Source organism: Ursus americanus, chromosome 14 (genome assembly GCF_024610735.1).
Source record: "Ursus americanus isolate L20-20 chromosome 14, mUrsAme1.1.p, whole genome shotgun sequence".
In the NCBI taxonomy this organism is placed as follows: Eukaryota; Metazoa; Chordata; class Mammalia; order Carnivora; family Ursidae; genus Ursus; species Ursus americanus.
The window spans coordinates 59,929,821-59,954,778 of record NC_142140.1 but is presented as its reverse complement, the minus strand read 5'-3'; the positions used below and the strand labels follow the sequence as shown (position 1 = coordinate 59,954,778).

The 24,958-nt window shown below is 60.2% G+C and overlaps 1 protein-coding gene across 2 annotated transcripts; it reads left to right on the top strand.

Annotated features, from left to right (window-relative positions):
• Positions 1-230: 230 nt before the first annotated feature.
• Positions 231-24,958, top strand: PALM (paralemmin). Of its 2 annotated transcripts, XM_045800266.2 has the most exons (9): positions 231-279; positions 11,379-11,430; positions 11,843-11,923; positions 12,072-12,202; positions 13,851-13,974; positions 15,328-15,349; positions 16,811-16,870; positions 19,194-19,325; positions 22,924-24,958. In XM_045800266.2, exons 1-9 carry the CDS (start codon positions 275-277, stop codon positions 23,451-23,453), a joined length of 1,137 nt encoding a protein of 378 aa, XP_045656222.1. In that variant the 5' UTR covers positions 231-274; the 3' UTR covers positions 23,454-24,958. The 2 variants fall into 2 exon arrangements, with proteins under 2 accessions (XP_045656222.1, XP_087723597.1); XM_087867471.1 differs by lacking the exon at positions 19,194-19,325.

The window sequence follows — 24,958 nt, the reverse complement described above, 5'->3', positions numbered from 1 at the left end:
CCGGCAGGGAGCGCGCGGGGAGCGAGCGCAGGACGCGCGGCGGCGGCGGCGGCGGCGACGCGCGCGCCCAGCCCACCCCCCGCGCCCGCCGCCGCCCGGACAATAAACAGCCGCGCGCGGGGCGATGCCCGAGCCGGTGCCGCCGCCCCCGCGCCGCACAGCCCCGGCCGCCAGGCCTTAGCCCGCCAGGGGCCCCCCCGCCCGGCCCGCCGGCCCCCGCCTCCGCGCCCGCCCCCGCCCAGCATCGCCGACCCACCCGGACCTCGGCGGGGAAATGGAGTGAGTAGGCGCGCTCCGGCCGGAGGCGGAGGGCTCGGGGGCCCGGGGGAGGAGGGGGCGAGGGAGGGGTGAGCCTCCCCCACTCCCGCCCCGCGTGGGGAGCATCGCGGCCCCTGAGCGGAGAAGGAGGTGGCGAGGGGGCTCCGGGACCCCAGCTCGTCTGGGGAAGGACTTGGGTTGGGTCCCGCCCGCCCTGAGGCCTCCCCCATTTCTGACCTGGGCGGCCCACGGGCTAATGGGTACTCGGGCGGCAGCGGCGGGGAGAGCCCAGGACGCTGGGGAGGGGGAGGCCTGTGTCTCCGCCCGCGCCCCACCCTCAACCCCGGGCTAGCCTCGATCCTGGGCCACCTGTGGGCTCCAGAGCGGGAGCCCAGGGGAGATGGACCGACCCCTCCCCATTGCATCGCACTGGCCTTGAGCTCACCGCCCACCCCCACCCCCCAAGCCTGAGCTCGCTGCTCCCTGTGCCCTGCACGCGCCAGTCTTGGCTCTGCCTGGCGGCTCTCCCTAAGGGCCACAGTGCTGTCAGGAGCCTATGCTAGGGCCTGGGTCCAGCCGCCAGATACTGTCCTGAGAACCGTGGGAGAGAGGGGGCTTTTCTGCAGCCTTCCTTGTCCGGGATGTGTGTGAGCTGGAGGTCCAGGTGCTTTCCAGCAGGCGAGCTTGGGTCTGATCCCTTCCCAAGGAAAGTGTCCCCAAGATGGGGCCCCAAATGGTGTAGCCAAGAGTCTGGCTGGCCTACGCTGCAGGTGGAGTGGGCAGCCTTCGTCCCTGTGGGGTTTGGTGAGGAGCTTCTGGGGCGTAGAGGGTTCTTATACATGCAGGCTGGCTGAGTGTGCCGGCTCATTTCAGACAGAGAGCCCGCTCTCTTCCTGACATCAGGGTAACCCCCAGGCCCCACTCCCACAGGTGGGCGCTGGAAGGTTGTGAGGTGTGTTTACATGGCCAGGGGATGGGAAGCAGGGTCTGGGATCCTGGCAGGCCCCCCCCCCCCCGCCCCGTGTGCCGAGGCCAGCAGCCTCCTTGCTTTGGGCCAGGTCCCCCACCCTGGCTGGAGGCCTGGACATGGAGGTCCAGCCGGCCCACCCGGCCCGGCTCCTCCTGCCCTTCCCACTGGGTGTGTTTTCTGAGCCGACAGTTCTCCTCCAGAGATTCACCCGTGACCCGCCACACCCTCAGCTGGGTGGGAGCTGCTGCCTCCCGCCCTCCCCAGGAAGGCGACACCCGATGTCCTCTGCTTTTGAAAACCCAGACAAAGGCCCAGTCTGCTCCCCCACCCAGCCCCGGGAGCCCAGCCAGGGGCTCAGGGGAGCCAGGGCCCGGATGTGTCTGCCCTAGGTTCCCTGACTTGTTTATCTGCTCTGCTCCCCAGGCCCAAGGGGAGCCTCTGGGTCTCCTGACAGCAGACCCTGAGTAGAGTGTGGCTGTGGGGAAGGGGCTGCCTCAGGGGATGAGGGGTGAAAAACAAGTAAAATGTCCACCCAGAGCAGAAGAATGAGGGGATATTCTGGTTGGACCCTGTTGTTTCCTTTCCTGCTATCCCTTTCATTCTTGATGGTGATAGAGAGGCCCAGAGAGGGGCAGCCACTGCCCCAGAGCCACACAGCATGGGTGGCCCCTGGGTGCTTGGTGCCCTGGCCCTGTGCATTTTGGTCCTGGGTCAGATATGATGCCATGGGCCCCTCATTGGGTGGATCGCTGGTTTTTCCGGGTGCAGACGTGGGGCAGGGACTTGGCAATCACCGATAGAGAGAAATCCTCTGTCCCATGTGCTTGGGTTGAGGATGGGTGGGGAGTGGCTCCATCTGGTGCCGTCCCGATGGTGCACCTGCCCCTCGTTCTCTTGCTCATGCTTCTTTTCCAGGAGGCAGAGCAGGCTCTGGGCATAGAGGCAGCGGCCGCAAGGACCAAACCCCTCATTCCCTCTCCATGGATTTTGCCATCAGTCATAGGAGATGCTTGTGGCTTATGGTGATGCTGGCGAGTTTCCTTTAAAAATAAATTTAAGAATTTCACAAAATTTTAATTTAAGTATTAAAGATTAAATTAGTTTTTGTTGATTTAAGAATTTGAGGATTTAACAATTCTTTTTTTTTTTTTTTAAGATTTTTTATTTGAGAGAGAGAGAGAGAGCATGTGAATGCCAGTGGGGGAAGGAGTAGAGGGAGGGGGACAGGCAGACTCCACGTTGAGCCCAGAACCTGATGCGGGGCTTGATCCCACAACCCTGAGATCACGACCTGATCCGAAACCCAGAGTCAGGTGCTTAACCGACTGAGCCACCCGGGCGCCCCTTAACAACAATTTTTGAGTAACTCCAGGGAGGCCGAGGGCAGGATGGCTGATACTGCGAAGTTGGGGCAGAATGACAGACACTCCTGGGAGCATGTCCGGCGCTGGGTGGGAATCCTGCCCTGGGGAGGATTTGCTGTGTGGCCCAGGGTGAAGGGCTGCTACCCTGGGAGCCTCAGGATCTGGCTGGTAAACTAAGGCTGGGTTAGCTCTGAGTGGCCTTTTTCAGGTGCTCAAACTCCTGTCCTCCTGTTCTCAAGGCTCAGACCTTGGAGCCAGAGCGGGATGGCAGATTCCTCCCCAGATCCCTTCCCCTGCCTGGACATCCTCAAGGAGAAGGTCTCAGCTGGGTGCAAAATGGGTCCTTAACGCCTCTTTCACACTTGTTAATCTCCGTGTTTAATGAGAGATTGAACCAGTTAAAAGGCAACACTGTCCCGTGATAATTGAACCTAATAACAAGCTTTTATTCTCATTGTATCTATTTTGCAATGTTTTTACTCTGATGTTTGTGGGAGCGCCTTCTGCTTCTCGGTCTTAGTAACAATGTAGCATTTCGTTCTGAAACTAGGGGGATTCACTGGAACAGTGAGTGGATTTGAAGGGAAAGAACATTCCAATGGTAGTGGAGGTGGTGGCAGGAACACAGGAAGGTGGTTAATATTTAGTAAGCACCTGCTGTGTACTGGGCCCTGTTCTGAGTGCTTTGTGTGAACTTGCTGGATCTTTACAGCAATCCTGCAAGGTAGGGAAACTGAGGTACAGAGAGGTGACCTTGACGCACCTGGGGCCACAGAGCTGGGATATATATGCTTCTGGGTCCTTTCAGCTGCCGGGTTGGGGGGGTGGGGGGTCTTGGCACCTTCCTGTGTCCCACGGGGCTGTGATCTGGGCCGGGGCGGGGGGGCAGCAGTCCTAGGTATTCTGACATTGGCTTTTCACCCTGGTTTGTCTCCTTGGCCACACGGAAGGTGGCTTTGGCCCCTAAAAACATCTACCTTGTGCCTTCGCACCCCAGGGACCCCTTCTGTGTCTGCTGATTTGGGAATGGGGCATGGACAGGTGGAGTCCTGACCCCTCCATGAGACTCTGAGCATGTCACTCACTTTCCTTGGAAATCTGCTGAATGGGGACATGAGTGCACCCAGCCCCCTCACAGGTGGGTGCAGCTAGAAGATGGGGCAGGTGCTGTATAGTCTTGACCCTGTAAGTACCACCGGCAGGAGTTCTTTCCCAGCTCCATGGGGAGGTCCATCTTCAAGGGTCTCAGATGTTGATGCTGGGAAATGGGTTGATGTTCTTTAAAAAAATCATATCACCTTTTTCCAAGTCTGGGACCCTATCTCCTTCCATCCTTCTGCATTCAGGAAAGCTATCACCTGTTCATTTAGGTAACACTCCCTGCTGACCCTACTAGCCTTGTGTGGGATCAGGGCCCTGAAGGAGCCCATGGAGGGTCTTCTCCATGGTGTGGGGAAGGGTTCTTGGTCCATCCCTTCATAGACCTTTTCTATGAAAGATATTTAAAGTGTACCTAGGGGCGCCTGGGTGGCTCATCTGGTTAAGTGTCTGACTCTTGGTTTTGTCTCAGGTCATGATCTCAGGATCACGAGATCGAGCCTGGCTTCAGTCTCGCACTCAGTGAGGAGTCTGCTTGAGATTCTCTCTCCCTCTTCCTCTGCCCCTCCCCACCTTGCAGGCATGCACACTTTCTCTAATAAATAAATTTTTTAAAAGAAATAAATAGAGGTGACATAGGTGGGAGGAGGGTGTGCCTGGCAGAGGGACTGGCCGTGCAAAGGCTCCGAGCCCCAGCAGGGGAGCCATGGGCAGCCGTGGATGGTGTCCAAGCAGGAGAGCGGTGAGGTTCTGACCCAGGCATAAGAAAGAGGCCCTGGGGCTGAGGAGTACGTCAGGGCTCAGTGTGGACAGTTACTGCAGGGGCGGCTTGGAGAGAAGGGCCAGGGTTGTGGGGGAGACCCCGTGTCTGGGCGGCAGAGACCTGACTTCAGAACGCCGTGGTGCTCAGAGCTGCCCACAGGTCAGGGGAGATGGCGCAGTCCCTGGGTGCACAGGGAGGGTGCTTTGGCCAGGCGGCAAAGGGACCCCACACAGCACGGTGATGGCTGAGTGCAGGTCTTGGTGTCTGAGGAGTGTGACATCGGGCTGAGGGGTCTGTCTTCTCTCAGGGGCTCAAAGCGGGAATTCAGGGACCATCTTAGCCCATCCCTGGGACAGTCTGGATCAGGCTGGGAATTAGGAGGGGAGCCCAAGCCAGGCCTTGTGGTGGGAAAGACAGGAGTCAGAGTGGGCGGGAGTCACTGCATGAACGAAAAGGTAGTGGTGGGCTGGGAGCCCAGCCTGGGTGAGCGGGGTGTGTGTGTTAGGGGGCAGCACTATGGGGCTTTGAAGGCCAAGTGAGGGGCAGGGGCCTGGCAGGGGAACTTGGGGTAACATCTGTCACGGAGTGAGAAGGCACTGCCCCGGTCGCTCTGTGCTCAGACCCTCCCGACCAAGGGGAGTTCAGGGCAGGGCCAGCAGGCTCTCACGATGCCCCGTGGGGTGGGCTGGACCCCAGCTCTGGCCCCAGCCCCGCCCTTGGTGAGAGGGTCCACGTTTCTGCCATACAGATGTATTGTGTATATTCTTACCCCCTTAACTGAGGTGCAATTCACACACCACACGATCCACCTGTGGGAAGTACGTAATTCAGGATGTTCACGTAGTTGTACGACCATCACCTCTGTCTAGTTCCAGAACATTCCAGGAGCCCAAAAGGAAACTCCACCCCCAGGGCGCCTGGATGGCTCAGTTGCTTGAGTGTCTGCCTTTGGCTCAGGTCACCATCCCAGGGTCCTGGGATCCAGTCCCTCATCGGGCTCCCTGCTCAGCGGGGCGTCTGCTTCTCCCTCTGCCCCTCTCCCTGCTCGTGCTCTCTCTCTCTGTCAAATAAATAAATAAAATCTTAAAAAAAAAAAAAAAGGAAACTCCATCCCCATCATTCCCCTCCCCAGCCCCCGGCCCCCAGAGCCCCCTTCCCGTCCGCGGAGGAGCCTGTTCTGGACGCGTCACACACATGGACTCCCACACCGTGGGGCCTTCTGTGCCTGGTTCCCTCCCTGAGCGTCGTGGGCTCGGGTCCGTCCCCGGGGCAGCGCGGGTGGGCGCCGTGCTCCTGGTCGAGGCTGAGGGACATTCTTGTCCATGAGGGACTGTGTGTTTATCTGTTCATCTGTCAATGGACACGGATTGTTTTATATGTTAATTGTATAGTCACTTCTGAGGCGGTTGGGGCTTGTCCCTTGTCCTCTGTTGGACGTGGGGAGCCCACGTCCCGTTTCAGATAAATGTAAGATGTGACAGTGAGTTTCTTCTTCTTCTTCAAAAAAGCAAGTGGTCATAGGACAGGTGGTCCATGGGTGGGGGGTGCAGGAGTGTGACAGGGGAGGGAATCCTTGGGTTGGGTGGGAGCCTAACTGACTTCCTGGTCCAGTGAACATTTATTGAATCCTACTGTGTCCTGGGTGCTGGGGACATGATAGGGACAGAAAGAGACACCGTCCTTGTGGGGAGATAAGAGACAAAATAAGTGAAATGACTATAGAGTTGTTGCATGGTGGTGAGCCTGGGAGGGGACTGGGGACACAGAGGAGGCCTCCACGAGGAGGTGACTCTGAGGGAAGGCCTGAGAGAGTTAGTGAGGTCCAGGCAGGGGACGCAGCCAGTGCAAAGGTCCTGTGGTAGGAGCATGCCTGGAATGTTGGAGGGGAGTGGGGGCGGGAGGGACCTTGGTGCTCTGGAGCTGGTCTCTGCAGCTGGACTGAGGGCCAGCTGGCCTGAAGCTGGAGAAGGCCTCTGGAGGCACCGTTCCCATTCATGCCCCATTGCCCTTCTGTTGTGAGGCCCAGGGCAGGGTCCACCCCCCTCCCCAGGTTAATAGGCAACAGGTTTGCTCCTCTGGGTCTGTGGCCTGCTCTGATCTGTCTCCACCATGGGGGTGATGCCCCTTTGCCTTAAACATTCTAGAAAGCCCGGCATGCCTCATGAGCTGTTCATCTCACCAGTGACAGTAGCAAGCTCACCTGTACGGAGTGCTCAGGGTCTCGGAGGAAGAAAATTCCTCTCCGATGAGGGGAGAAGATCAGGAAGGCTTCCTGGAAGAGGCAGCTGCACTTGACCTGGGCTTGGAAGTGGAGGAAGGACAGGGGAAGGCAGGGAGCTGGTAAAGGGTGAGGGGCAAACGGCTGAGAGGTTGGGGCTCACTCAGGATGATTTGGAGGGAAGGGGCTGAAGGCAGACAAAGGCCCCCACAGGGAGCTGGGAGTCAGCAGTGACATTGGGACTCCCTCCATTCCAGCCACCCCAGTGGAGGAAGGGCCGCAGGGCTCCCTCCCTTACCCCCCATCTCAATGAGGCTCTGCTCCCCTTTCCTGCCCCCATGGCCAAGGCCAAGGCCACAGTCAGCTGTTTCCTTTGAGCTAGCACAGGAATGTCGCCGGTGCTGGGCTCAGCGCCGGCCCAGGCCAGAACCCCTCGTGCCACTGGGGACTCCACACGCACCGGCGTCCCTCCTCAGACCCAGCTCATCCTGCCCGCTGAGTGACCTTGGGCGGGTTGTGTAACCTCTCTGGTGCCTTTAAAAAATAACTGCGTCCCAAGGCCGAGGCCTCTGCAGGCCCGTTTGGGTTTGGGCCTCATTAGCTCATCTCCTGAAGCCAGGATTATCTCACACGCTCTCAGCCCACACCCTCGCGAGTCCCGAGCCGCCTACATCGGGGCTCGAGCCCAGAATTTGCTCCAAGCACTGTAAAAATAATCAGGCAAGGACAGGAGTGTGCGTGTGCTGAGGGGGGCCTCCTGGAGGAGGGCGTGTCCCTCCACCAGCAGCTGCAAGCTGTGGCCCATTGCCCGGACAGAGCCAGTGGAGGCTCAGAGATGGGGGATGACTTGGCCTGGGGCACACAGCCCGTGAGCACAGCTGCCACACCTCTCCAAACCCAACCCAGGCGTCTTAGCCAAAACTCCGCTTCTCTGCCCAGCGTGTCTTGTGATCTGGCCTCTGGTTCTCTCACTGAGCCCTGGCAAGCGTCTCAGCCGTCCACCGACACCCCCGCCCCCCCCCCCCCCACCACCACCCTGGTCGCAGGCCGGACCTCAGGGAGGCCCTGTGCTCTGCGAGCGCTGTGTGCACACCCCATGCACTCAGGAGTCCGCCTGGCTGGACCCCGGTCCCAGCCTCACTGTCCGCAGCTTCGGTTCCTCCATTGATAAGACAGGGATAGTCATGCCGCCTGCCTCGCAGGACCGGCGGGAGGGTGCTTAGCAGGTGTGCTCTACACAGCTCCTTCCAAGCCTCAGTTTCCCGTCCTGGAAAACGGGACCGGGACTGCCGGTGGAAGGCGGCAAGCGCTGGGCTGAGGTGCTCTTACTTCACTGCTGTTTAATTCGGGTTCTGTGGTCGTACTGCGTTTTGTTTTTTGGATTTATGCTGCTGAGCATTACCTTGGCTTGACTTTAGCGGCCTGGGACCAGGGGCAGGTCCCGAACCGTCCTGGGTAGAAGCCCCTCCCCAGGGTTGCGCCCCACACCGGAACGGGAAGCACCGCCAGCCGTGGGGTAGGGTAGACCCCGTTACCTCTCCGCATCCCACCCTCTCCGGCAGCCCCTGAGGCCCAGGGCAGGAAACCCTTAGCCCCCCAGCGCCTGGCTGGGGGCGGGAGATGCTCTGCGCCGGCCCAACCCCCCTGCATGCCGGCCTCCGCGTTGCCATGGGGACGGCGCGGTTGCCAGGGCGACCGCCTCCCGCGGGCCCCATGGGGGGGGTGGCGCCTGGGGCGGGGCTGCTTTGGCGCCCTCAGGCATGGGGAGGGGCGCGTGAGGGGGGCACACAGCCTGTGCCCTTTGGGCTGTGACAGGGACGTTGATGCGAGGGATGGAGGTTCTCTTCCTGGGCCCCGTGCGCCTCTTCTCACTGTGCCCGCCTGACCTTCCCCTGACCTGGTTCCGCCGGCAGGGACACACCGCCCAAGCGAGGACACTGCCTGCCTTGTTGTCTGCGGCCCGGCAAGCTGGCCACAGAGCTGTCCCTGTGTCCCTGTGTCCGGCCTGAGTGGCCACCTGCCTACTGGGGTGGGGACCCAGCACTAGGCAGCTGGTTCCTCTGCCCCGGCCCTGAGTGCGCGGGGGGTCTCAGCCGCTATATGCCCCTCCCCCAGCTCTGCCTCCTTCCTGGTGGGTCCCTGGAGGCCACGTGACAGCTGGGAAAGGGTAGGTGCGGGATGTGGCCCAGAGCTGGGCAGTTGTAGTTCTGGCTAGTTCTAGTCCCAGCTCTGCCACCTCCCAGCTGTGTGGCTGTGGACAAGTGACCTGCCCTCTCTGGGCTTCCCGTTCCAGCCAAGGGAAGAGCGTACCAGGCAGAATGAACAGTGAGTGCAGCGATTCTAAGGCAGGAATAAACTTGGTGCCATTGAGGTACGGTCAGAAGGTCCTGGTGGCTGGAACAGAGTAAGCAAGTGGGAGAACAGAGGAGGTGAGGGAGGAGAAGTGGGTCGGGTTGAGCGACACGAGGATTTCTTTCTTTCTTTTTTTTTAATTTTTTTTAAAAAGATTTTATTTATTTATTCGACAGAGATAGAGACAGCCAGCAAGAGAGGGAACACAAGCAGGGGGAGTGGGAGAGGAAGAAGCAGCCTCCTAGCGGAAGAGCCTGATGTGGGGCTCTATCCCAGAATGCTGGGATCACGCCCTGAGCCGAAGGCAGACGCTTAACCGCCGTGCCACCCAGGCGCCCCTACACTAGGATTCCTTTCAAGGGGTGACGGGAGCCAGGGAGACTTAAGAGCAGGAGAATGAGTCGTTCTGATTCTTGTTTTGAGAACCTGCCTCTGGCTGTGGGGTGGGGAGTGGATTGTCAGGGGCCAGAGCGGTAACAGACTATGGTAGAGGCCTGGGTTGGGAAATGTGAGGTTTGCAAAAAGTGGAGGGTGGGCCTCTGTAGGGAACACTGGGGGAGTCACCTTGCCTGGATCACACAGCGTGGTGTGGCAGACTCAGAAATGTAGCTGATCGGGCCCTACAGGAAGGGCCTCCAAGCTGGATTGCTGGATCAAGCCTTTCCTGAACTCCACCTAGCTGAACCCAGCCTCCCTGAGGAAGAAGAGAAGGAAGCCACAGAGGGTGCGGCTGGTGCTGCTGGGTCTGGGAGGCACAAAGGGGGCAGGTGCCACCCGCCAGGAAGGGAAGAGCTGGGTGGGGTCACCTGGCCGGGGCGTGGGAGCCAGATGGTTTCATGGGTCTCAGCGAGGCCAGGAAACTGAACCTGAGTGGAGGGTGGTGGGGCATTGCAGTTCATGATGGATCTCCACCAGGAGCAGCCACCTGGGCTGGGGGGAAGGGCTGCAGCTCAGGGGTGGGCCCAGCACCCTGTGTGACTTTGGGCCTCTGTTTCCTTTCTGAATCACAGAGGGAGGGGGCACATTACAGGAGCTGGGGCATCTGTTCCCGCTGTTTGTGCAAATGGGGAACCAAGCCCAGAAGGGGTGGAGGGTCTTTGGAGGCCACAGGGTGGCTCCTGGTTCTGATCCAGGGCCAAGGGCTGGTGGGGGTAGCAGCAGAACCAAAGGATGGTCTGTAATTTCAGTCCCTGTGAAGATGAGGGGTTTGGGGTAGATAGCGGGACCTCTGGGGGTGCAGTTCCACTGCTCGGAGCCCCCCCTTGGGTCCACCAGGCCCTGCCCCCGGGGGACTGTTGAGGCCTGCCAGAGTGGCCCTGGGACCCTTCAGGACCCACCTCCTCTTCCAGCCTCACCTTGTCACTAAGGCCCTGGAGGCAGGAGGTTAGTATCAGACCCATAGTCCGCAGTCGCTCAGGGCTTCACGGGTCCAGACATTCTACTGAGCACCTACTGTGTGCGGCTTCCAGGGACCCCCGTGAGAGACCATGGATGGGAGAGGCCCGGTTTTGAAATCTCTTCCCCGACGGGCCATGTGGGTACAGGGGTTGGGGGGGGGAGGGCAGGAAGTACTCCCCCTCCCAGTCCTGTCCCTTCAGTTGCAGCTGGCAATACTGACACTTACCAGTCTCCTGCCCCACGCCGGTTCAAGGCGAAAACCACACTGCGTGGCTTTCAGAAAGCACGCAGTGGACAGGAAAGGGAGTCTGGGGCCGAATCTGGGTTTGCCACTTCTTTGCTGTGTGTTCTTGGGAGGCTCAGAGCCCTTTCTGGGCCTCTGGGCTCCCGGGAGACTCCAGGGAAAGCAGCTTCTCGAGAAGTCCCAGGGTAGCATTGTCGATTTTGCAAGTCTGAGGGCTGGGAGGGGGGCTGCTGGGCCCCGAGGCCTGCAAGTGTCCCTCCCAGGGCTGGACAAGAGAGGCTTGGTGATCGGAGGGTGAAGAGGGGGCTGTCCTGATCGGTCTCCGCGTCTTCCGCGTCTTCCTGAAACGCTCTTCTCCAGCCTTTGACTGCTGGTGAACTCCTCTGCCTCCTTCAGGGCCCTCTCGTCCGTCCTCCCCAACCCTTCCTGAGTCTCTGGGCAGAGCCTCACCCTCCTGTCCTTGGGCCCTGTTCCGAGGGGGCCGCAGGAGGGTTTGTTGGAGAATTCATGAGGTCATAAGGCTGGGTAGAGAGGACAGTGCCTCCTCTGAGGGGGTGGGGAGGGACCCCACTTTAGAGCCGGGAAATGGGGAGGCAGCATTGCTTTTGGCAGCCGGCCAGCTGGAAGACACAGGGTGGGATTCGAACCAGATCTGTGGAGCGCAGGCTGGGGTGGGCGCCTGCCCTTGACCTTGCGCGTCCCTCCCTCCCCAGGGTCCTGGCGGCAGAGACCACGTCTCAGCAGGAGCGGCTCCAGGCCATTGCCGTGAGTTCCCTGCCCCTCTGACAGTGTACAGTGTAAACAGGGGTCGGGCTCCCCACACCCAGCCCAGGGCCCTTGGGACTCAGCACCAGGGTGTGGCAAGGTCCCCGGGAAACGAGTGCCTGGTGGTGCAAAATGCAAATGAAGAGACCCCCACAGTCCTTCGAGTGTGGGCTCTTACACCACTAGCTTGCGAAGACCCTCTGTGCAGTGAGGGGGATACAGGCTGGGGTGTATATCATAGACCTTTGCGCTTACGCTGGAGCTGGGGCGCAGGGGGCATGGGGGGTAGCGGGGGGCAGGGGGGCCCATTCACAGAAAAGCAGGGTGTGCGTGGGCAGAGCCTCCGGTGGTTTGGGGGGGGTCCGCGTGGCCCCAGCCCCGTCCCGACGGTCGTGTGCGTCCCCGTCGTCAGGAGAAGCGGAAGCGGCAGGCCGAGGTCGAGACCAAGCGTCGGCAGCTGGAGGACGACCGTCGGCAGCTGCAGCACCTGAAGGTCCTGAGCGGGCAGCCTCAGGGGCCCCCCAGAGCCGGCCTGGCGGGGGAGGGGGCGGCAGCGTCCCGGGACCCGGGCCTCGGCCTGGCACAGGGGTTGGGTGGCAGGAAGGCACCCGGATTCTGACCTCGATCCCTGTCACCCCCAGTCCAAGGCTTTGCGGGAACGCTGGCTGCTGGAGGGGACGCCGTCCTCGGCCTCGGAGGGCGATGAGGACATGCGGAGACAGATGCAGGAGGACGAGCAGAAGGCGCGGCTCCTGGAGGAGTCCATCCGCAGGTGGGTGGGGCAGGCCGTGCCGGCCCCTGCGGAGTCGAGGGAGCCAGGGCCGGGGGCCCACCCCTGGGCTGGGACGGGGCTGGGAAGGCACGTTGCTCTGAGCGCGGTGGGAGCAGGGAAGAGCCCCATTCACAGGCTTCCATGGGGGTGTAGGTGGGCTGTGAGCACCTGAGCTGGGCGTGAGGCGGCCCAGGGCTGCCCAGCAGGACCCCTTCCTTCTTCCAAACGACCAGCAGAGCAGGTGTGTGAGGGCAGGTCGGTGAGCTCAGGAGGAAGGGAGTGGCCGGCAGCGGCCTCCCTGGGGCCTTCCTGGCGCCAGCCCAGCTGGTGAGTCCTCCCTGGCTTGGTTCTAATGCAGGCCACAGACGCCCAGGCAGCTGAGCCTGCAGGAAGTCTGGGGAGGGGCCCGGGCCAAGGGAAAGTGACCATCCCCCGCCTCCACCCCCGGGGGCTGGGACAAAGGGCCTGGAGTTTCCGGGCGGGCAGGGGCCCAGGCTCAGCCCAAGGGCAGCAGGGTCAGGGTGGAGGGAAGTGACAGCCAAAATTCCAAATGTCCACTTGGCCAAGGAAGGCCTGAGAGGCCTGGGGCCTTCCCGGGCCCCACAGCATGCTGGCCCACCGCCCAGCTGGGTGCAAGGCACACCCACTGTGAAGAGCCGGGGATCCTGTCCTCATGTGTTTGGTTTGGAAAAGGTGGGGCAGATATGAGCTGGGATTTTCCTTCCTTTGCCTGTTTCCCCACCTGTGAACTGTTAGCCTGGGTCGGAGGGGGGGCTCAGACAGGGCTGTCCAGAGACAGCCGGGGCTGACCCTGACCGGGCAGAGGGGCATAGGCCAGCGGGACAGAAAGTTGGTGGAGATTATTGGCCGCTGGGGACTGGACAAGGCGGGCTTCTTTTCATCCCATCCTGCTAGGTGTCGCCCTGGGTGGGGGGCGCATGTGCTAGGTCAGGTGCCTTGATGGCTGACAGCCCTCACTTGAGCCTACCGTGTGTCGGGCACACAGCAAGTGCTTTGGGGGGCCTTGGCTTTCTTCCTCCCAGGGCAACCACCTCCTCAGATGCCCCTGCCTCCTGCATTTTGCCCGCTCGGTGCCCCTGCCGGGACACCTCCCCCAGGAAGCCCTTCAGGCTGACCCTAACTGTGGCCAGTGTAGGCTCACTTCCTCAGGGGCCTCAGACTCACCCCCAGGGCCTGACAGGCCCACTGCCCAAAGCCTCAGGCAGGTGCTGGCTGGGCCGGGACTTAAGATCCTTGTTTGGTTTCCACTGGGTGGCTGTGAAAAAGATACATCATTATCTTCTTGTACTTGGAAGGTGACATGGTCTTTCCAGTTTCCCCAGAGAGATAAAGCTTCCCGTAAAAATAAATGCGCCTGCGCGGAAAACTGGAGAGTTGGTTGAAAACCAACAGAGAAGTAAACCGTAGCAGTGAGGGTGCCTGTGGACGGGCCAGCCTGGGGCCACGCCCGGCTCTGCTGCCTGCTGGCCCTGGGTGGTCGCTGCTCTGTGCCTCTGTTTCCCCATGGCGAGGGGGAAGGATGAGACTACCTCGCAGGGTGTGGGGTGACCTCACGTCAGGGAGCCCGGAGCGGTGCTGGTGCTCAGAAGTGCCCAGTAAGGGCGGTGGCTTCCTGTGCCCTCCCCAGGCTGCAGAAGGAGATCGAGGTGCTGGAGGACACAGGCCCACTCACCACCGTTGCTGGGGAGAGACCCGCCGCCCCGAGCCCGGCTAAGGACCAGAAGGCAGAGGTGGTGTTGGATTCTCAGCAGGTGAGGGGATGATGACGCCCGCCCCTCCCCCACCCCAGCCCCAGAGCGAGACACCCCCTTCAGTGTCACTGGGGCTCAGCACACAATTCAGGGCTGGGGCTCGCATGTGGGTTGCAGCCTCCTGCCCCCCTGCTGTGTGACCTGGGACATGGGCCTGCCTTCTCTGGGCCGCAGTCCCCCCCCCCCACACCACCACGTAAGACCACCCACATGCTGGGATGCCATGAGGGACCACACGCGCACTACAGAGACCAGCCTGTAGGAAGCCCTCGACAAAATCCCTACTTGTCGTCGTTGATTGCACCTGTCACTGCTGTCACGTGTCCACTCCTCGTGACAGCCCTTTCAGGGGGGTGCAGGGTCGCCATTCGAGGGAAGACAAACACTTGAGACATTGAGAGCCAGAGCTCCCATCACCATGGTATGTTAGCCAGAATTCGGGAGTCTCCCCACGGCTCTCACTGTCATAGGTTCAGGCCCCCGGAGCGTCGTGAAGTCCAGCATCCCAGCTGTGTGGCCACGCTGCTCCCCTGGTCGCACTGGGCCTGCTCTCAGTCTGCCAAGGACTGGTGTGGGGCAGACCAGGGCGATGTGGACTGGGCCCTGGCCTTACTGCACATGTCAGCTGAGCAGAGGGGCCTGTATCAGGCGCCCAGAAGCACAGGGAGGATGGCGGGCCTGGGGCACTGCAGAGTTCCGAGGAGGCATTTGGTGCATGGCAGCACTAGGCAGACTTCCTGGAGGAGGAGGATTTTGAAAATCGAGTCGTTCTCTGGGCATGGGCTCGAGATGAGAGGGGGTTTTCACTGAGGTTCACTGAGCACAGACTGTGTGGTCCCTGTCCTCACGATGCCCACGTCCTGAAGGAGACAGAGACAGTACCTCAAGGGACAGCGACATGATGTGGGGGAACCTTTGGACTGTGGTCGGGGGGCTACGTGAGGAGCCAGCCAAACAGAAATCCACATTGCAGGAGACATCACGCACAAAGGCCCTGGGGCAGGAATGTGGTCAAGGGACAACGAGGCTGGCCAAAGTTGGGGGTTGGGGGGAGGAAGGAGAGGCCTATAGGCAGGGGTCTGTGGACACAGGGCCCTGGGGTCATCTAGAAGGTTTTGACTTTGTTTGGGGAGCACTAGGGAGCCATGGGAGGCTTCTGAGTAGGGCGGGGATGTTACCTGGCTGTCACAGGCTAAGGCAGGGGTGGCAGATGCCTTCAGGAGACAGCATCTTCGATGGGGCCTCCAGGTGCGACGCCAAGCCCTCCCCACACTGCTCCGCCCACAGGTGGGGGCCTTGGTCAGCGGGATGGGGGCACCAGCACCCCTGACCTCTCTCCCTTCTTTCTTGCAGGCCCCGGTGGGCACGCCCAAAGGTAGGCATCTGGGAGGGAAGGGCGGGGCCTCAGTGCCCTCTTGTGGCCAGAGTGGGGTGGTGGGCGCGGGGAGGGTGCTCTTGTGCTGATAAAAGTAGCAGCAACAATGCCTGGTTACTCTGATTTCTCCTGGAGCCCGACCTGAGGCTGCCCCAGCGCCCCTCACCATCACTTCCCTTAGTTTTGATGACATCCCTGGGGGGAAGCTGTTACAGGTGAGGAATCTGGGGCTCTGGGGGGACACGTCTGCCTGAGGTCTTAGCCCGAGAGGCCTGAGGCTCCGGGGCGTCCCCCTGACCACATCAGGGTGCCGGTCTTGGCGAGCCCTGCCTCTGCTCCAGGTCCACCTGCTCTGAGCTCCCGCGCAGGTGGGCAGGCCTCCGTTTTCACGACTCAGCAGTCCCGGGGGAGGGGCACTGTTCACAGGCACAAGGGTCCTCCCCACACAGATGTGCAAGACGGCTGTGCAGGAAACACAAAGAAAAAGCCGAAAGTTTGAGGTCTGGGACCCACCTTTCCCTTCCTCAGCAATGGTTACGGGTAGATAATACGCATTTGCAGATATCTCACAAATGTGTGGGACATTTACATATATTTAATTATAAATGTAGTCGCTTATTAAATATACTGAATTATTAAGTATATTAAAATTATCTAATATAAGTTATATTTTTAAAACATGTACCAAATGCGTCTCTTTTCACATCTAAAGCGTGGAAGGAAAGCCACCAGCCAGGACTGGAGGTGGTGGTCAGCGTGTCTTTGGCCTGATTTGTTGTGTGTTAATTATTCAGGGGAGTGTCTTACTGTGGAATTAAAAATTAGTAATTAAAAAAATTCACACAGACCTCTCAGGGATTATGTGAAAATCATTTGGGCTGAGAGATGGAAGTGGACTGGGGACTGGTGTGTGTTTGGGGCTTCGGGGTGGGCACACGTGTGCAGGGGTCCAGGCACATGTATGCATCGGGGGAGGGTCCAGACACCACAGTGTCCCGGTGTCTGGGGGTGTCTGGGTATCTGGGGAGCTGTCTAGGTGTCTAAGGGTATTGGGAGGGTGTCCGAGTGTCTGAGGGGTGTCTGGATGTCTGGGGGGATGTCTAGATGTCTGGGGGTATCTGCAAGTGTCTACATGTCTGGGAGGTGTCCGAGGGGTGTCTGGGGGGTGCCTGGGGGGTGTCCGGGGGGGTGCCCGGGGGGGTGTCCGGGGGTGCCGGGGGGTGTCCGGGGGGTGTCCGGGGGTGCCGGGGGGTGTCCGGGGGGTGTCTGCGAGTGCTTAGATGTGGATGTCTGGGGGTGTCTGGGAGGTCTCTAGGTGTCTGGGGGTGTCTGGAGAGGTGTCCAGGTGTTGGAGGGGGTGTCTAGGTGTCTGGGGTATCGGAGGGTGGCCGGGTGTCTGGGGGTCTGTGTCATTGTCTCTCTTCTGACCCCCGTCTCTCTTCACCCTTCATTACTGAACAGAGAAGCGAGTCTCCAACACCCCCATGAGGACGGTCGAAGGCTCCACCATGATGAAGGCAGGTGGGTCAGCTCCCAGCCTCGTCCCCTGTGTCCAGCTGCCGTCCTGGGGAGCCTGGAGAGGCGGGGGGCTAGGTCAGACACAGACATGCCCTCAGCAGGAGCTGTGGTCGTGGGGTAGCAGCTGGACCGAGGCCAAGCTCCAAGCCTGGGGTGGGGCTGGCTGCCCCCTCTGCTTTGACGCCTTTGTCACGTGCTGGCCCAGCTTCCCTGAGAAGACGGGCCCCTCGCATGGCAGTGCTCTAACCCAGCACCCCTCATGGCATCCCCCTAACCTTGCTGCTCACTCCTGGGGCCCGGCGGGGGCCACACACCTGCTCGCACACACCGGCACACGCCCACGGCAGCTCCTCCCTCCTCCGCTGTCCTCAGGCTGCCTCAGGATGGGGAGTAAGCGCCCTGTCCCTGGAGGTGACCAGGCTGGGACTCAGGCATTTCTGTGCTTCTGGGAAGCCGAGAGACAGGGTTAGTGCTAAGCGTTCCACAGAGTTGGGGTTCAGATCCCTGCTCTGCCACAAGATAAGGGCTCCTCCAGTCTCCACCTGCTGGAGCAGTGCCCGGGGCCTGGCACTAACTCGAGAGAAGTGACCAGTAATCACAGCGGGCAGAACCTGATTGCTGCTGCCGGTACTGGGGTGAGTTGTGGAGGCACGAAACCGAGGGCGGTGAAGACCGTCTTGGGGGCAGGGTGGCCAGCACACCCAGGAAGGAGAGGGTAGCAGGGGAGGCCGTTCTGCCCCAGGAGGCAGGAGACAGAGGGTAGCATCTGTCAGAGAAGTGGGTGTCTTCAGGGCCTCTGTGCCAGTTAGACCAGCTGCGCCCTGTCCCTTAGCCAATGACCTCTGTAGTGCACGACCCACCCAACTGTGTGTCTGGAGGTGAGGGCGTTAGGCTGTACAGGGACGTGGAATTAATTAACATGCATTCAGTCAGTCATCTGGCAAGCGCTTATTGAGCACCTGCTGTGTGGAAAATGTGTGGGCCACAGCCTGGGGGAGCTGACGTCCTGATAAGGACAATGCCCTATGCAATTAACCTATTGGGAAAATAAGGCAGCGTGCAGAGCTGGGGGGGGGGGCGGTTTAATCAGAGGGCTCCGGGGAGGTCAGACTGTGCAGGTGATGTTTGAGCAAGGATGCAAAAGAAGTGAGGGAGCAAGACATAGAGGGATAGGGGTTTCAGGGGGAGGGCACAGCAGGTGTAAAGGCCCTGGGCTGGACCGTACCTGCCTTGTGCAGGAATAGCCTGGAGTCCTGTGTTGATTGGAGTGGAATGAGTGAGGGGGAGAGAGGGAGGAGGTGAGCCCAGGGAGATGACAAGTGGCCTTCACCCCAATGCACCAGGGAGCCCTGGAGGGCTGCAGGCAGAGCTGGGACCTGCCCGACTGGGTGCTCACTGGTGCTGTCTGGCGGCAGCAGGGAGAACAGACAGTGGGTGGGGGGGACGGTGAGTGGAAGACTGCACTGGTCCCGGCGGGGGACCCAGAGGGGGCGAGGTGTGGGAGGGCTCTAGATGTTCCCGAGGCAGAATCCACAGGATTTGCAGATGGGCAGACGTGGGGGGTGACAGAGAGAAAGAGGAGGAGGGACTTGCCTTGACCAGGGTGGGAAGACCTGGGAGGGGCAGCTTAAGAGGCAGAATGGGAGCAAGGCTTGGACGTGGTGATTCAGGGGCTCCCAGGGGACCCCAAGGGCAGGCGTGGAGGAGGGGGTGGGATCCTGGAATTCAGGGTGAAGTCCTGGGGGCTGTGGTCAGTCTCTTCATATGGTCTTTGTGATGATGATTTCTACAGAGTGGTGGCGGGATATTGGCTACTGAACCACGGTCCTGATGGGTAATGACACTGTTATTTCAAGAGGGTGTTATCCATTCTTTGTAGTGAAAGAGATGAGGGTCAGGTCGCTAGCTGACTGAAGAAAGGTGCGAAGCCCAGATACACAGACGTGCTGTCCACTGGGTGGTCCGGGACGGGGCCGACACCCAGCTGGGAGTGCGTGTCTGCCGACCCAAGTTCACACTTGGCTGTGCCCATGGTCAAGGAGTGCCTCCCTCCAACTTACTCTGCTGCTCTGGGGAAACGGGCAGTTTAAGGCTTTCCAGATGGGGTGGGATTGCAAGCACGGGCCTCGAATGCCGAGCAAAGGAACTCAGGCTGACGCCCGTGGTGCTGGAAGGCTGTGGGGGGATGTGGAGCTTGGGGGTTGCCGTGGGGAGGGCGTCCGCACTGCTTGGCTCTGTGCTGCCGGCTCCCCTTCCCTGGCTTGGCTGCAGCCGGCGGGGGGCACGTGGGCAGGTGGCCTCGGGTAACCCGTGCCTCTCGTGCCAGCCATGTACTCAGTCGAGATCACGGTGGAGAAGGACAAGGTGACTGGGGAGACCCGGGTGCTGTCCAGCACCACCTTGCTCCCTCGGGAGCCACTCCCTCAGGGCATCAAGGTCTACGAAGACGAGACCAAAGGTATGCAGCCCCCACCCCCTACCCCCAGACCCCCACCCCACCCTCCTCCCACAGCCTGAGCCGGAGCCTGAGCTCCAGCCTGATTTGGCATGGACGCTGTTCAGGGCAGGGGCTCACCCCACAGCCCACTGTTGGCTTAGAGGCTGTTCAGTGCTGGGCCTGCAGCCCCATCTTTCGTTCACTCCAGGAACCTGCCCTGAAGCTTGGCTGAGTGCCAGGTCCTGGGCTGGGCTCTGGGACTTGAATCAGAGTGGGATTTAGCTCTGTCCTAGGAGAGCCCTTCAGCCTGGAGCTCATGAATAATTTAAATACATATTATTGTGATAAAGGTAACAAAATCCCCAGAGATGCCGACGGGGGGCCTTGAGAGGTTCTAGCAGGGCAGGGATGCTCCTCAGAGGAAGTGAGCAGGAGCTCATTGAACGCACAGCAGTGCACAAGGAAACAGTGTGTTTCACAGCATGTGCAAAGGCCCTGCGATGGGATGGAGTTTGCTGGGCTGGAGGAACTGAAGGGAGCCGGTGGGGCTTCTGTGGAGTGGAAGGAGGGGTCAGGTGAAGCCTCGGAGGGAGGGGTGTGCAGGGGCCATGGTGCTGAGCTCTGGTTTGGTTCTTAGGGTTCCCTCTGGCAGCTGGGAGGGGAACAGAGTATGAGAGACACCCACAAGGAAACCTGCCTGGGAGGAGCCGGGCAACCTTAGTCAAAAGCCCTAACATGTCTGTCTGTCTATCTCTCTATATATAATTCACACACATAAAATTCACTCTTTTTTTTTTAGGAAGAAAAACTTTCATTTAAAATGCATTATCCATCAGCATTTAGACAGCAATTTTATAAGTAGTTTGGCATTTAAACTTTGGTCATTTTTGGCATGGCCTGTAAGGATAGTTTATAAACTAATCTAGGGAGGGGAAGTTCCAGGCAGTATTTACTATGATGGCAGAAGAAGGAGACAAACCCACCTTCGGAAACAAAGTATGTTTTAGGAAGACATTAAAAAGGTACATTCAAAATTAAGGCAAACATTTGCTTGCTTCATGCAGTGAGGCTCATGGAGCTGGTCACCAAGCCAAGTATAAAATTATAGTGCCCGGCTCCAGAGTCCATTAGCAAGTCCACAAGTGCCGTCTTTCCAAGAAAATGATATACGGAGTGGAAGGGTCCAGAACATCACACGATTCGGAACACGGTTCAGTGGGTTTTGGTTTATTCACCATGTTGTACGCTCTCACTGATTCCAGAACATTTTTCTTCCCCAAATAGAAACACTATCACCCCTATCCTCACCATGGTGTCCACTAACCCTCTTCCGCTCCGTGGAGGAGTCTGTTCTGGACGTGTCACACACGTGGACTCACACACCATGTGGCCTTGTGTGTCTGGTTCCCTCCCTGAGTGTCGTACATTCAGGCTCCATCCACATTCATATTTTATGGCCAAATAATATTCCATTATTTGGATGGATCACATTTTGTTTATCCAGTCATCAGCTGATGGATGTCTGGGATATTTCTACCTTTTGGTTTAGAATGCTATACAAGTTTTTTTATGGGAATATGTTTTCTTTTTTTTTTTTTTTAAGATTTTATTTATTTATTTATTTGACACAGAGAGAGAGAGCCAGCGAGAGAGGGAACACAAGCAGGGGGAGTGGGAGAGGAAGAAACAGGCTCCCAGCGGAGGAGCCCGATGCGGGGCTTGATCCCAGGACTCCGGGATCACGCCCTGAGCTGAAGGCAGACGCCCAACGACTGAGCCACTCAGGCGCCTCTGGGCGTATGTTTTCATTTCTCTTGCGTGATACCTAGGCGTGGATTTCTGGGTCATACAGGGATTCTGTGTTTAACCTTTCGAGGAACTGCCGGGGTGTTTTCTGCAGCAACTGCTCCCCAGCCGTGTGTGAGGGTCCCCATCTCCCCACATCTTCAGCAACACGTGTTACTGACCATCTTTAAGTTATTATTATTACCACAGCCATCGTGGTGGTTGTGAAATGATAACTCACTGTGGTTTTGGTCTCCGAAGCCGCATGTTCGTAGAGGCTGCTGGGGTATCTGCTGGCATCCAGGGCGCTATGAAGGGGGCCTAGTCACAGCCCAGCTCTGCCATGGTTTGGGGACATAGACCTGGGTGGAACCCCGGTTCCAGCTCTCACCAGCTGTGTGACTCCGGGCAAGTCCCAGCTGCCTCGTCTCCTGGACAAGAATGACCTCATGGGGCTAAGGGCAGAGGACTCACCACTCAGTGCAGCCTGGCCCAGCCCTGGGGGATTCTGGACCCGCCAGACTGGACTCTGGTTGCTTAGCAACGGGAAGGGGATCCATTTCCATGGCAGCCAAGGGCTCGGATTCCTATTTTGGGGCAGTGGCGGGTTGGAAATACTCAGCTTGATTCTGTGTAACCTGGGCACACCCCACCCTGTGGGCCTCCAGCCCAGAGTTGCTGCAAAGCCTTGACGTATGGACACCCCTCCCCAGGGGTTTGGAACTGAAAGTGGAAAGCACTTTCCTTCTGGCCAGCAGCCAGGAACTGGAGCCCCGACCCTTGGCCCAGGAGGAGGCAAGTCCCCAGGGTGCCGGTGTGTCCCTGCCTCACGCAGCTGTGTTTCTAGGAGTTTGCTGGGCTGGCTTCCGAGTGTGGCCAGGACTCCTGCTGGTGCTAAAACCCAGCCCTCAGAACACGACAGATCAGACAGGCACCCACGAGGGAGTTGGAGAGATTTGAAAAAGACATCGAGCAAGGCTCCTTGCACACATGGAGCTGCCTAGAGGGGAATGTGCCTTCCTTTCAAGCACGGGGAGAGCCTTTCCAGAAAGTGACCGTGTCCGGGTCGCACAGGCGGTCCTAAGGAGCGTTACAAAGTTTATATCTAATGCCCTGTGTTCCTGGACCGTAGTCCCCTTCTCCCCCAAATTTAAAAACACCCTTCTCGATGAATCTTGGCTTCAAGAGACAGTCTGTCAACATGGAAGTTATAAACTACCTCCACGTGAAAAAGGACACCGTAGATGGCCCAGGGACGGGGCAGAGCAGGGCTGAGAGGGGAGCGTCTGGCCTGCGGTGTGTTTCCTAGAGAACAGGAGATTGACCCAGCTAAACCACGGGGACCCGAGGAAGGAAGCTGTCACAATCCCTGAAACTCCTCGTGGGAGGGAGACACACAGCCAGGGAGACAGAGCAGGGACCCCCCCTGGCCAGCTGTGTGCCCGAGCGCTGGCCCCGTCTGTTCCCTGAGCGGCACAATCTTGGCAGTGGGAGAAGCAGACTGACTCTGCTGGGTGGCCATGCGGGACCTGGCTGCTGGGAATGTGGAAACGCTGCGAAACGCGGGACCACACAGTCCCCGTGCACTGGGTTCCAGTCTCCCCTGGATGCTGACGAGCGCTCTCGTGCCCGCACGCTTTCCTCTGTGTGCGGATTTGTCTGTGTGCACAGATCCCAGCAGGGAGCTGCGAGTCAGCTGGTTTTAACTATGCGATTCAGTTTCTCATTTCCTTTTCAGCCTGGAGGGTGGCCCAGAGCCTTGCCAGGCCTCCCCTCCTCGAGATCCCGCTTACCCTCTCTCTGTCTGTCTCTCTCCCACCCCCACCCCTGCCAGTGGTCCACGCCGTGGACGGTACCGCGGAGAACGGGATCCACCCCCTGAGCTCCTCCGAGGTGGACGAGCTCCTCCACAAGGCCGACGAGGTCACGCTAAGCGAGGCAGCGTCCACGGCTGGGACCGCAGAGACCCGGGGGGCGTCCAAGGAGCCCGCGCAGACCACACCCTCCAGGCGGGAGATCACGGGAGTGCAGGCGCAGCCGGGAGAGGCCACGTCAGGCCCGCCGGGCATCCAGCCCGGCCAGGAGCCCCCGGTCACCATGATCTTCATGGGCTACCAGAACGTGGAGGACGAGGCCGAGAGCCAGAAAGTGCTGGGGCTGCAGGACACCATCACGGCGGAGCTGGTGGTCATCGAGGACGCGGCGGAGCCCAAGGAGCCCGCCCCGCCCAACGGCAGCGCGGCAGAGCCCCCCACAGCCGTGGGCTCCAGGGAAGAGAACCAGGTGGGGGCCGAGGCACCCGCCAGCGACTCCCAGGACCTCGACACGAAGGAGCAGCGCTGTAAATGCTGCTCCATCATGTGAGCCGCCCGGCCCCCGGCCCCCAGCCCCGCCCTCCGTACCTCAGTCACCCACCAGCCCGGCCCCGGCACCTGCCCACCCTCCACCCACAATCACGGGCCCCAGGACAGGCTGTCGTCACGTGCTCCTTCCGAGTTTTCTTTCACTGGAAAGACAGGGACAGGGTCCCCCACCCCATCACCACCCCGACACCCCCAAACCACTGAGCCGTGCACCTACGCCTGGTAGGAGAGAGACATGGACAGACCCACTTTTCCCGAAATGAAGGGCACCCCCCACGTCACGGCAGCTCCACAGAAGCGGCTCTCGGCCATGGCGGTCCTGGCTGGGGTGACCGGGGGCCTCGATGCAGCCCCAGGCCAGCCAGCCACCGTCTGGGCCTCCCGCCTGTGCCTTCCTGCCACCTCCAATGAGGTCCCTGAGGGGACGTCCCGCCGGAGAGGGACCCGGGGAGCCGAGGGCTCCTGGGAGCCCGCTCTGTCCCCGCTTAGCCCCTGGAAGTGGGGTTTCTCGGCCAAAGCTCTGGCGTCCGTTTCTTGGACAGCTGGGGTGAGGCCATTCCTCTTTGGGGAGTCTTGGTCAGAGGTCAGGTTCGAGGTCTTGGAGAGCAGCAAGGCCCCTCTAGACACCCCCAGCCTGATGTGCCCCTCCCCCCATGCCCTCTGTGGGCGTGGCCAGTGGATGGTGGAGCCTGGGAAGGGGGAGCCCCCGGGACACGCCCCTCCACTCGGGAGGGGTCCGTGACCCCTGCACTGTCTCCTGCAGGTCGGGCCCTTAGAGCTGCCCCTTGCACGAGGCACGGCCCCGTGAGCCGCTTCTTGTCCTGAGCTCTGACACCCACTGGGCCCTCCTTCCTCCTGGTGCTAATTTGGGGACCCTGGGGGGGGCTGCCCAGGACCTGCTTGGACCAGGGTGCTGGGTCCCTCCATCTGTACCCCAGAGATCAGGCCACCGCCAGCTCCACTGGGCTTGGCACATTTCGGGCAGCAGCGGGGCGCATGCAGCCCGGGGCAGGGGGCTTCCTCAGCAGGAGACCCCCGTTCGCTGCCTTGCCCGACGTGAGCCTGTCCCCCTCTCGCCGGGAGGGGTGAGGGGTGCGGGGTTCCCCTCCTGGGGGCAGCCGACACCTGGATGCAGCCGCGCGCCCCCAGAGGCACATCTGCGCATCTGCGCACAGGCTCACAGACCCTCACCTGTGAGCTGTGGTCGGTGAGGTCCCATCTCGGCCCCTCCCCTAGGGGCCCCGCCTGGTGCCGAGGGCAGGTGCGGGGGGCCGCCTCTGGCCGCAGCCTGGACCCCGATGCAGCTCTGCCCCTCGGTGGCAGGGGGAGAGGCCGTCTCTGAGGCGACCCTGGGCAGTGGCCGTGGGACCCCCTCTTCCTCCTTGAGTCCTCGAGCTGCAAGCCTCCGCTGAAGTGCCCTTGCTGCCCCTCTGCTTCTGACGTGTGACAAGGCCCTGATGTTCTTGACTTTCCCAGAGAAGCAAATAAACAGTGTGAACAGCCCCA